General features: G+C 40.0%; 1 protein-coding gene across 1 annotated transcript; it reads left to right on the top strand.

Annotated features, from left to right (window-relative positions):
• Nucleotides 1–8,340: 8,340 nt before the first annotated feature.
• On the top strand, nt 8,341–12,794 carry ZNF281 (zinc finger protein 281). Its single transcript, XM_084291614.1, has one exon. The coding sequence runs from the start codon at nt 8,346–8,348 to the stop codon at nt 10,986–10,988; it is 2,643 nt and encodes an 880-aa protein (XP_084147740.1). The 5' UTR covers nt 8,341–8,345; the 3' UTR covers nt 10,989–12,794.
• Nucleotides 12,795–13,120: the final 326 nt, after the last annotated feature.

Here is a 13,120-nt window from a genome sequence, read left to right as displayed (position 1 = left end):
TAATAATTGTTTAATTTCCCAAAAGACAGATCCTTTTTTCCTCCTGTATTTACCTTCAGCAATAATGTAATAATGCCTGTGAATGATCTAGACTAAGTTGGCTAACTGTTGTGGGATGCTAGTAAACATAGAGAATGCAGAATTTAGCTTGATGTGGTATGAATCACTGTACTTTGCATCACATGACTCACCACAATTAGTTTTCACACTTATTATGCATGTGAACTTGCTTTGGATGGAGCAAATTAACCTGTAAAATGAGAGAGTCATTTAAAAATTTTGCAATACAAATTTTTTAGCTTGATGTTATTGTTTTAAAGATCATGAATTAATTCTTTGGGTGAAATATAAAGTATTGCCCTGCATTTCCATAGCTCAGTACAAGTACTTGGAAAAATTCTTGTAAGGTGAGAAAGCATAGTTTAAAAACAGAAGAGGTATCTCTGAGCTGATGACTGTCACGAGGAACAGATGGCAGCTGGAAGAAGTTATAAGCTGCTCAATGTAAGCAGGTAGAATGAAATTTGCAGCTCTTTTCCAACTGCTGGTATTCCAAGTACAATGCTGTGTAGAAGGACACTTCTTGTACTGCAGGGGAATTAAGCAATGGAATAGCAAGACCAAGCTCTGAGTAGGCGTTAGCTGTGTTTGAACACTGTGTCTGAGTGAACAGCACATGCCTGAAAAACTGGACAAAAGCCTAACAGTCGCTCTCTTGGTGACTGGAATCACTGTATTTATCTCTAGATTTTCGATATGCATTTTAATTAATTTTAATTCAAATTCAATATGGCTTCATGCTTTGACTTTACATGCAAACAGTATGATACAAAACAATATCTTTATTTGTAAGATGTAACTGAAGAGAGACACAAGTCACTCAAAAGACTGGCTGACAGGAAAAGGGATCTTTTTCTTTTTGCATAGTAAAGTTCACGTAAAAAAAAAAACGTGTAATCTAACTGCTCATAGAATTACAGTAAAAGTCAAATAGTCATGTGGACAGACAGGTGGAAAAAAAGGACACCAATAACCTCAGAAAAAGTAGATCAACGCAGGATTATCCAGGTTCTCCAACAGGATTTTGGTAGGGTGGTTTAAAAAAAAAACACAAATCAGATGATATACTTAAGTGAAGTCGGAAATTTGCTACACCTGCCATATAAAAGCTTACATGAAATTTTCCTATCATTCTAAAATTACCTTTGTGTGGAGAAGTTATTGCTGACTTTTATCTGAGACAAACTTCAGGGTAGCAGAAAGCAATATGGAATGCTAATTTGCTTAAGGCTGTGGACAATATGAGCTGCTCTTTTGATGTACTAGTTCAGATATTCTAGTGCATGTATTATACAGTTTCATCTGTTATTTCCTATGTGACTCCTTAGCACATGTTTCTGAGGATAGGTGCTATAGCATCCCTTCTAAATATGAGTTTTTTCATTAAGCTTTGCACATTACAGATGAATGATCTACTATCATAATATGTACAAAACAACCCCTTAAAAAAATGTATGCTACATTTCTTGTGGGAATTATTGGTGCGGAAGCAGAGTGATTCTCTGCCTACTCATCTCTACTTCATCTGACACTAATGAAAGTTCCTTCCTAATATGGCTCTGAACTAAGGAAACAGCATCCTGTTCTACACACAGCTGAGGTAGAGAGGAATTCATCTCCAAGATCATACCAAAGAATTTTTGACAGAGTAGGTTGCTTGTTTGCTGCAGGGCCTTTGCTATAATTTTATTATTATTATTGTTGCTCTTGTTATTATTATTACTATTACCAGTTCTGGGGAGTTATTAGTTTTTAGCACCAGAAACCTTTTGCTTTGTTTTCATTTTTAAACTTGTAGTTTCTAGAGGCAGAAAATCTGAATCAGTCACGTTGTCTCTTCCTGTTTGCCAGGATTTCAGTGGTGACTGCAGAAGCAGGACAGTGCCTGTGGGACATGGATTTAGAAATTCCAAAGTGGTACTGTTTCAAATGTCAAACTTGTTAACTGTAGAAATAAAGATTGATAACACCCTAAAGGAACTTTTTCATCTATTCTGGAAACAAAATGTAACTTTGGGGCTGGGTGTCATGTGTGTTAACACTGATGTTGTATGGACAAAGTTTTTCTGAGGCTTCCAGATTACAGCGCTGGTTCAGATTTAAAACAGTAAACCCTAATCTATCCTTGCCAAGACAATTTTTAATTCTTTTAGGATTACAGAGGCTGCTTGTGTGAGTGAAGTGAGCACTACTGGTAGCGCTCTGCAGTTTCCATTGCCACAATACAGTTACTTTTTATTTATTAAAAATAAGCAGAATTAGTTCAGTACAGCTACGTATAATCTCTTTCTGTCTGTCTTCCTATACAGCAGAAAATTTCTTGCAATTAACTTTTTTTTTTTTTTTTTTTTTTTTTCAGTGAAGGGCAGTCTTAAATTAATAGTAGAGGAATGTTTTAAAATATTGCTGGTATTAGCTATTTATTAAGAATGTATTTTTTTTTTTATAATTTTAATTCTATACAGTTTTTACATGCATAATTTGTTAATATGGTTTTATTTAATTGACCTGACAAAGTACTTGTCTGAATTTTAGTAGTTCAGAGCTTTTGAAAATCTTTTTAGTTATATCAAATGTAAGAACAAATGTTCAAAAAATTAACAGGAGAAGGGTTAAGTATCTTTCTTGAAGATAAGTATGTTGAAAACTGTTCAAAAGGGAAATATTAAAAGTACTGGTGTAACATTCCCCACTATACCAAAAATAATTGTAACTTATATGATGTTGAATGAAACATGCTGTCTATAAAAGAAAGCTTTTAGGAAATGTCAAATAGTGATAGATTTAAAGACAAATGTTAAAATTGGCGGGGAGGTTGGGGAAGAAAGACAGGGGATGGACTGATTAAAAAAAACCTGCTTTGAAGACTTGTGTTGGCGTAAAGTAGAATGTGTTTCTGATAACAGCATCAACTTTCAGTAGTACCGCCCAAATTGGAACAGATCCTGACAAACTTGCTAAAGATGCTAACTGTCCACAGACTGATTTATTCAAGATAGCAAGGATAATTCTATTAAGACCTGCCAAATTTAAAAGCTGAGCAATCAATTTATGCCCTGCAGAGAGTTGCAAATACAACTGTAATTAAGTGTGCAGAGGTTCTGTTCTTCCATCTCCAAAAAGCAGGTTTGTAGCTCAGCTGAAGGTTTTTAACTGCTAGTTGATGTCTCACTGAAAAGTAGGATTTGTTCTTGGTAGATTTGAAAAATGACAATTGTGCTGTTGTGTTCTATTTTTTTTTTCCTCTCTCTCTACACATAGCTTGCTTTTCTTCCCGTCTAGAATTTAACCTTTTCAAGACATGGGCTGCTTTATTCTGTGTTTATACACTACTTAGCCCAATGCAGTTACATTTCCTCTGGGTGTTTGTACATGCGATTGGCACGCGTGCACAGACACAAAAAAAGGCTGCTGTACTTCTTAATGAAGGATTTGTTTTTAATCCCAGACGATGTAGTTTTATCCAGAACTTTTTATTATTGGCCTGATCACAACACAACTTAATTCCCAGGTGCAAAGAACGTCTGACAAGCCTGAGCAACTGAAGAGTTGAGGCAGCCGCTTACGGAACCACAATGTGGGTAACACCACAGTCTAATGAAGAACAGAGAAACTCTCATTTGTTTTCAACTAATGAGCTAAAGAAGCTGAACTATCAATTATGTAAGACCATATAATTTTTAACATTTCAAAGCACCTGAGGATCTTTGCCTCTTTATTTTGGTCTCAGGCTAACCACAAACAATCCTGTCAGTGTTTTGTGGAAAACTACCCCTCATTATCGTTTGTGGGTGCTAATATCTCATAATTTACTACAGCAATAAGTAAAATCCTTGTTAGGCTGACTGGATTAAAGTAATTTGTTGATGTTCAAGTGTCTCCTCCCTCTCCCAAGCCCCCCCATCAAAAACAAAACAAAACAAAACAAAAAAAAACCAAGAAACAAACAAACAAACAAAAAAAACAGAGAGAGAGAGAGAGAAACTTCCCTCCAAAAACAAACCAAAAAAATTATTCCCAGAAGTCTATGTGAAGGTTTAAGATAAGAATGCCCACAGCACTTCATATCTCCAACAGTTAAATATTTATATGAGCTGTTATCAAGCTCAATAAAACTAAAAACTTGGCATGCCAATTTAAGATATGGGAACCTTAATAACTTGTTTCTGAAGTTTTTGTAAGATTACTGTATATCCAAACCTAAGTAGCTAACTCATTTTTCACCTGTGATTATATGAAATTAATAGACTTCAGAAGAGCATAAAAAGTAATTAAAATAATATTTGTGCATTTCCACATTTGCTAGTGAAAAAGAAAGTGTTCCAGTGTGCCAGAAAGCATGAATAATTTTTAATTTTAATTGACAGTTGTCTTAATTGACAGTTTTGGCAAGACTTTTCACTCTTGGAAGTATCTCTGCGTAACAGGCACTGTATGATTTTGATAACTATTCAGAGTAGCCTGAGAAATAATTTATATGTGTGTGTGTATAAACATATATACGTACATATACACATATATATCTATATATAATAATCTATAAAAAAAAAAATTCAGTTTGTTCTGTTTCATTTTTTAGGAACAGCTGATCATTCTCTGTGTCCTCATCTGTATCTGATCATTAGATGTTGAACTTAGTGGTATGGTCTAGTGGAGGACTTGTTAATGTTAGGTCAGAGGTTGGACTCGATGATCTTGAGGTCTCTTCCAACCTAGACAATTCTGTGATTCTGTGATTCCCTGCCTCTACCTGTTCTGGCCTGTTGCCCAGCAGGGAAGTCCCTAAAATCCTAGGAACTTGACAACAGAGGTAAGGCGGAACTAAAGGTGTAAGCTTTATCTGCCTCCTCTTTTTTTTTTTTTTTTTTTTTTTTTTAATATATATAGTAGTTTGCAATCAGATTCATAAATAATGAAGCTAAAATAACTTTTGTATTTTTTTCACTGTTTATGCTTTATGCTTATGTTTTATGCATTAATGTTAAAAGTTGTCACTGACAGCTTTCAGTAGTATCAAAAACTTAATGAGTCTTCAAAAGCTTTGTAGTAAATAATTTTGCTTACTGATTTTTTTCAGAATAGTCAGTTAAAAAAAGAACACACTGTGGTGCTGCTTGCACTGCTATATGTTGACTAAACTGATTAATGAGCCGCCAGTAGCCTATGTTCGATGTTTTTTTATGACGTGCTTATCTTTCTTCCTATAACCTCAATATTTACTTTTATCTCTGATAAAACTAATTTTATTTAATTGTAACTTTAGAGAAAGTTTCCAGTCTGTTTTTTTCATAGTCTAAATGCAGACTTTGGACAATATTATGAAAGGAGTCAGAATGGTCCGCTAACAATAAATTTAAAGAGAGAAGCGGGACTTTATTCTACAAGCAATTATGCTTGTGAGAAATTTACTGGTCTGAGTTGCAGTGTTTCTGGATTCTGGTTATATTCTCTGAATCTATTTTTTATATCTTGTTGAGATCACTGATAGTATCTGCAAATAACTGAAAGAAGGTGTTGGATTTTGTTTTTTAATTTATTTTTAACAAAAGAAATGAAACAAAATTATTATTATTGTTAATCCAGGGAAACATTACATATGAATGATAACTCTTATTGCTCCCTCTCTAATAAAATAGTGATTTTGCTGGTGGACAACTCCAGAATTAATCCAGCTGTCTTCAGGTAATTTGCATGTTGGACGAAAAAAAATATTTTTTTTTGTTACTTAAGTGTATGTTCCTGTACAAAAAACAAACAAACAAACAAGCAAACAAAAAAACAAACAAACAAACAAACAAAAAAAAAACAAAAAAACACACTCAATTTCAACGTTTTTTAATTGATACATGGACATGTATTTATTAGTAATTACCAGCATTAGTAATTATTAGTATTACAAGAAAGGGTCATTTTACAAATGAATTTTAAAAAAATGGTTATAAGCATTAGTGAATCTGTGTTACAAATGCCTTTCCTTAGGAAATTTTTATGTTTTACATTTTATTTCAAAATGCTATGCTTTTCTTCCTAGTAATTTGCCCACATTTTTCAGTATCCTGACTGCAGACTGCAAGAATTGGTAATGTGTTAGTGTTAACTTAGGTCCTAGAAAAAGATGTTTCAATAAGGCGAAAAGGTTCAGAGAAAACTCATCAATGGGAATATCTTAGTTGTTTTTAGCTAGTGTTGTGCTATTCTAGTGCAATATCAAGAAAGCTTTTTTTTTTTTTTTAATTTTTTTAAATCATCTATACTATTTGCTTGTTTGCATTAAATCTTCTTTCTGCCCTCATGCATCTCTTGCTTTCTTCCTACTTAGATTTATAAAATTGTGAAATGGAGTGTGTATATTTGTCCATATAAATGTGTATATACGTATCTTTATAGTATAGGATCTGGTAATATAATTTTTTTCCTGGTTTCAATTGAAAAAAAAACAACAAACCACAATACAACAGAACAAAACAAAAAAAAAAATGAAGAGAAGTAGAGATGTTTGCTCCTTCTTCCTTCGCAGTAGCATCTGTTTTCATATTTTTAATGTATTTTGTGGTTTTGTTCAGAAGAGCATTCAAACCTAAAATTAATTTTTCTAATTAGTGTTTTAGATCCCTTGGTGTGCTGAGTATTTCATTGCCAAACAGTTGAATACCACAAACATCGTAGGTGATGTACTCCCACGTTATCAAATAAATGCTCAAGGTACAGCTTATAATGTTGAAAAATAGAAAAATAAATTGACCTTGATGAAGTGTGTCTTCTTTTGTCTGTTCCCAGGAAAGTTTATTTCAGGTATTTCTACTGCTGAAATGATTAGAGTTAACAGCTTTTTCCCTCCATTTTATTTTACAGGGTCTCTTCATCTTCCTGATATATGGGGTGTACAACACAGAGGTAAGTCTGCTTGGAGTATCTCAAGGCTGACAGAGTGAATGAGAGAAATGACAGGTTTCTTATCTTGATAACTGAGGGACAAAGTTGGCTTTCCATATGAGTGTCCTACTGCCCTTCATGCTTGGACTAGCTTATATGCATCCCAGCTTACCATTAAACACAGACACCCTGAATAAAGGGACAGACTCATTTCTCATAGGCATTGACTAATATTTTACTGCTGCTTTAAGTTTTTTGAATTTCTGGTCTGCCTTTTAACACTTAGATAAACCTGGCAGTCCTGAACTTTCATAATTTAATTTGCATTTTAAAGTGAACTGTCAGTCTACGTGCTCTTTCAAGTAAACTATTTACAAATTAAAAGGAACTTGTTTTACTTACATGCCTTTGAAATTTTGTTGGGTGTAGAAATTGCATCAATTTATTTTAAAATATTAATTAGGTAATTTTAAGATTTCAAAATCTGACCTAGGGCTTTGTAACAGTTGGAGAGACCTATGGAACGTATCTCATCTTCACAGGCTGAACTCTCGTAAGGGAAATGTATTTGAAGGAGGAGAAAAAATAAAAATCATAAGGTATTCTTCCGGTGTCTTCTGTTACGTCCAATTATTTGTTTATACGTTTATACGTTTATTTATTTATACGTTTATGTTTAAGATAAAAGAAGTGTTAATGTGTTTAATTCCAGGTTTTTAAGGTACCTCTGCAGCTTAGATTTTAATAGGATTTGGAATCCAGTAATAACCCCCTATAGAAATATCTAAGATAATAGAAATATAGAAATATTGGTTTTCGAAATCGATAGTTTTAAGTGTAGCGGAATTTTATTCGGATTTTATTAGTACTGAAGGGGGCACGGCCCCTTAGAAAGATGTTGAAAGCGAAAAGCATCTTCTGATTATTGTCCAACACGCGAAGCTGCTTCAAAACACGGATTTTCCATCCCATTTCTGTGGCAGCAATTAGCTATTTTCGGACGCGCACCCGAGGCGGCCCGGGGGCAGCGCCCGCTGCGGCCCCGTCAGGCGGGGGCAGGCGGGGCGCCGGGCGCCTGCGCGCTGCGGGCGCGGGGCCCGTTCCCAGCGTGCCGCGCGGCGCGCATGTGCGGCGCGGGGCCGGGCGCTGCTCATCCCATTGTGGAGCGGCCGCGGCGGCGGCGCTGAGCGGAGGCGGCGGCGGGAGCCGTAAGTGCGGCCCGGGCCAGGGGCCGGGGCCGGGAGCCGGGAGCCGGGCGCCGAGCGGCGGCCATGGGCCCGCGGGGCGGCTGCCGGGCCGCGGCGGGAGCCGGGCGCTGAGCGGCGGCGGGCGGCGGGCGGGCGGCGGGTCCCGCAGCCCCCTCAGGGCCGCGCCTCCCCCCCCCCTCCCTCCCCGGGCCGCCTGGGCGGGGGATGAAACTCGGCGGCGGCTTCCTCGGAGGAGGAGGAGGAGGAGGAGGAGGCAGGAGGGCGGCGGCCGCCATGGAGCCCGCCTTCCCCCCCGGCATGGTGATGTTCAACCACCGCCTGCCCCCGGTCACCAGCTTCACCCGGGCGGCCGCGCCCCCCCCGCAGTGCGCGCTGCCGCCCGCCGCCCCCTCCGCCCCCGAGCCCCCCCCGGCGCCGCCCGCCGCCCCCCAGGACGGGGCGTTCAAGAAGGAGCCGGCCGGGGCTTTCCCCTCGGCGCCCGCCCCCGCGGCGCAGAGGAGCCCTTGGGGCTTCCTGCAGTCCCTGGTGAGCATCAAGCAGGAGAAGCCCAGCGAGCAGGAGGAGGACGAGCAGCAGCAGCAGCAGGCGCAGCAGCAGCAGCACCACCACTACGGGGGGCTCTTCGGGGCGGCGGGGGACGAGAGGCCCCCCGGGCTGGGGGGCAGCGGGGAAGGGAGCGGCCAGAGCGTGATTCAGGACCTCAGCCTCCTGCACCACCTGCACCAGCATCCCCACCGAGACCTGTTACTGAGTGGCAGAGGCGAGGGCGCCCCTGGGAGCTCGGGTGAGCCAAAGCACGATACCCAGGTCAAGAAGGCAAAGAGGCCAAAGCCAGAAACTCAGGGAATCAAAGCCAAGCGGAAGCCGAGCGCTTCATCCAACCCCCCCCTGGTGGGAGATGCGGAAGGTGCCATCGCGTCCCCAAGTCAGAAACCTCACGTCTGCGAACACTGCAGCGCTGCCTTCAGGAGCTCCTACCACTTGCGCAGACACGTGCTCATTCACACCGGGGAGAGGCCTTTCCAGTGCAGCCAGTGCAGCATGGGCTTCATCCAGAAGTACCTGCTGCAGAGACACGAGAAGATCCACAGTCGGGAGAAGCCCTTCGGGTGCGACCAGTGTAGCATGAAGTTCATCCAGAAGTACCACATGGAAAGACACAAGAGGACGCATAGTGGAGAAAAGCCATACAAATGTGACACTTGCCAGCAGTATTTCTCAAGGACTGATAGACTCTTGAAGCACAGAAGAACGTGTGGTGAAGCCATAGGGAAAGCAGGTGCTGGAATGGAGCCCGGATCGTCGAATAGCATGGGTAGCTTGGCTGCGTTGTCTCAGGGAAATACAAGTTCCTCAAGGAGAAAAAGTAAAACAAAAAGTATATCCACTGAAAACAAAGGAAACAAGTGTAGCAGCAAAGTAACGGAGTCTCAAGTTACAAGTAATGTGGCCATGCCAAATTATGCAGTTGATATTCCTATCGTGTCTTCCAGCGGTGGTCTAGCCGGCACGGGCGTCGAAGAGCTTCAGAAAAAGGTGCCAAAACTGGTCTTCAAAAAAGGAAGCAGGAAACAGGCAGACAAAAATTACCTTAATTTTGTATCGCCGCTGCCAGATATTCTGGGGCAAAAACCACTGGCTGGGAAGCAGAGTGGCTCCCTAGGCTCCCTAGTAACCAATACCGGTGTAGAAACTATTGGCCTTCTCCAAAGTACAGGTGGTAAACCAGGTCAAATAAGTAGCAATTACGACGACGCCATGCAGTTTTCAAAGAAAAGAAGATACTTGCAAACTGCAAGCGGTAACAGTGCCTTCTCGATCAATGTCGGACACATGACTTCCCAGCAGTCCGTCATCCAGTCTGCAGGTGTTAGCGTTATGGATAATGAAGCTCCGTTATCTCTCATTGATTCAGCATCCTTAAACAGCGAAATAAAGTCTTGCCATGACAAGTCTGGGATCCCCGATGAAGTTTTACAGAGCCTTTTGGACCAGTACTCCCACAAATCAGAAGGCCAGAAGGAAGATCCTTTCAGTATAACTGAGCAGCGGGTGGACTTGCACAGCTCCGGAGAGCATTCGGAGATGGTCCAGGAAGAAAACCTGAGCCCTAACTCTCAAACAGTTTCAAACGATAAGGCGAGCATGTTGCAAGAATACTCCAAATACCTCCAACAAGCTTTTGAAAGAACAACCAACAGCACTGGTTTTGCTTTTGGACCCAGTTTCCAGTTTGTTAGCTTGTCTTCAACTCTGCATAACCACACTCTGTTTCAAGACAAACAGATTTACACTACATCTCCGCTCGAGTGTGGCTTCAGCCAGTCCGTTACCTCAGTATTGCCAACTGCGTTGCCAAAACCTCCGTTTGGGATGTTGCTTGGATCTCAGCCAGGCTTTTATTTATCTGCTCTGGAGGCTACGCATCAACAGTTGACTCCTTCTCAAGAGCTGGATGATCTCATCGACCCTCAAAAAAACTTAGAGACTTCGTCTAACTACCAGTCAACATCTCAGAAACTGACTGGCCAGAAGGAACAGAAAAACTTAGAATCCTCAACGAGCTTTCAGATCCCATCTCAGGAGTTAGCTAGTCAGATAGATCCTCAGAAGGACATTGAGCCTAGAGCAACCTACCAGATCGAGAACTTTGCACAAGCGTTTGGTTCTCAGTTCAAGTCGGGCAGCAGGGTGCCAATGACTTTTATCACTAACTCTAATGGGGAAGTGGACCATAGAGTAAGGACTTCAGTGTCAGATTTCTCAGGGTATTCAAATATGATGTCTGATGTAAGTGAGCCATGTAGTACACGAGTAAAAACCCCAACCAGCCAGAGTTACAGGTAAGGTCCCGACTGTGACCGGGGCTGTGGGGTCTTCTTAATGTAGTTTTACTTTGACAACACTGCCATTGGAATGTTTCTACACGGTCCTATTATGAATAATGTAACATGCCCTTTCAATGCAACTTTTCATATTTAGTTTATTTTGTTAGTGTGATTTTTTTAGATCTGTTTATTATGGTTTTTAATCAAAAATCAATAGATATGAAATAGTGTTTTTGTTCAAGTGACAACGTTTAGCAATCAAATTTTCAAACATAGGTTGTCAGGGAATAGCCCAAAAGTTTAAAATGCAAAAAAAAAATAATAATTAACTTTGTTCATAGGACTAAGGTTTATTCTAATTGCTTTACTCTCAGGAAAGTGTAACGAAGCATGGGAATTCTATGCACCACTAGTGTATTGGAACTTCCAATTTACAGATAGCGACAAATATATCTCAAGATTTTTTGAGGAAGGGATCTACGACATTTCAAATTGCTGTCTCTTATGCCTGGGCAGATCTGAAAGAATTTTGCTACCTAAATCTTGTTGCTTTTAAAGTACTCCTGTTCTTCCAGGTGATGCTCATTCCAGACAGGCGGAGCAAATATTCTTGGATCTGTACTGAGAGCCCGGAACGGTAGCTTTAATATGAATAATAATGTCCCCAGAACTCCTGTGTAAGACTGTAATTCCGTAAAGAGATTCTGTTGACACAAACCATGAGAACAAAGTGCGTGCATCTGGTTCATGTCACTAGAACCCCGACTTGAAGCTACAGTCGTATTCTAGATACGCTCTTGGGATACATTATTTATTTTACATGGTTCAAAAGAAGTCGGTCTCTTGCTCTTCCCCCTTTCCACATTCTTTTAATGTATAAGGTTCCCGTTCTTTTGTTGTGCTCCCAGTTCCTCTGGACTTGATTTGTGTTTTTTTTGTTTGTTTGTTTGTTTGTTTGTTTTTTTCTTAATTTACACCTTTTCCGTCCCCTTCTTGCCTACTCCCTCTCTCACTCCCAACTTAATAGCTAGCATTTCAAAAAAATGTACATTCCGGAAAGTGCATATCTCACTGTGTACTTTCTGATGTCTCATGGCATCAGGTAACCAACAGTAAACACCCACACGTTTTTAGAATTCTGTCGAGGTTTCCATGTACAATAAGAAATAATCTACTCCCAACTGTACATATGAAGGCCCCGATCCTGCATCAGGATCAGCTCACATGGACCCCTGTGCCCTGCAGTGTTACCGGTGGTGTCGCTGGAGCTCTTTACGGATCCAGGGGTTTGCAGCAGTTTATCATTGCAGGCTTAGGGCCTAAGGCTGCAATTCCATCAAAGGTTTCTGGTGATGGCGTCAACTACGAGAGTAGAACTTGAGCGGCTTCTCAATATCAACAGAACTTTTCTTTGGAATTATTGCCTTACTTTATGTATATTTTGTGGTACATTATTTATTATATGTGAATCCTGATTAATGCCTGTGGAGCCACGGAAACCTGCTAGAAATACTGGTGGCCATTCAAAGCTGCTGAAAGGCAGTGGCACTGCTCTAAACCACTTTTTTGCAAATGTATTTTTTAATTAGTTTTTTAATGTAATTTTGGTGACGTTTATGCTGATGGTTTTTTATGTACTCTTGGTGATGTTTCAGTCTTAACGTACTTTTCTGGTGTCAGGAAAGTACCAGTGGTTGTTTGCAGTCTTATTGTGTAATCAGCCTATTACAGGCTTCCATGTATAATAAAGTTATTAACATTGTGCAAGTGTAAAACACTTCTGTTATGAAAGTGGTGTATTATTAAAGGAATTGTTACAAAAGTCCTTGGTAATTTCTCCCATTGTCCCTCACCACTAAAATTTGAAACCTGAGCCCACTTGTAACCTCTTTTACTAGGTGAACTTTTTTTTCTTACTAATCTAGAAGTTGTTCAGAAAATCCATGTAACTCCATAAACCTTTTCTTTATACTTGATTATGTATCTCACCCTATTTCAGTTGAAAAAGGTGAACAACAGTTGTTCTCTATACGCAGATCCCAGCCTGGTTTTGGGGATGAAATAGCCCATAACCACTGTTGGCTTTTTCAGTACCTTTTCTCTTGTTTTACAGAGGTTATAATTTACTTTCTTTATATTGTGTGTAGTAGA

The sequence above is a fragment of the Netta rufina genome, assembly GCF_964035555.1.
Source record: "Netta rufina genome assembly, chromosome: 8".
Taxonomy (NCBI): domain Eukaryota; kingdom Metazoa; phylum Chordata; class Aves; order Anseriformes; family Anatidae; genus Netta; species Netta rufina.
The sequence above is the reverse complement of the archived record's forward strand: the minus strand, read 5'-3'. Positions and strand labels throughout refer to the sequence as shown.

Coding starts and splice junctions, on each gene's coding strand:
- ZNF281 (XM_084291614.1), top strand. CDS start 8,346: ATGAAACTCGGCGGCGGCTTCCTCGGAGGAGGAGGAGGAGGAGGAGGA.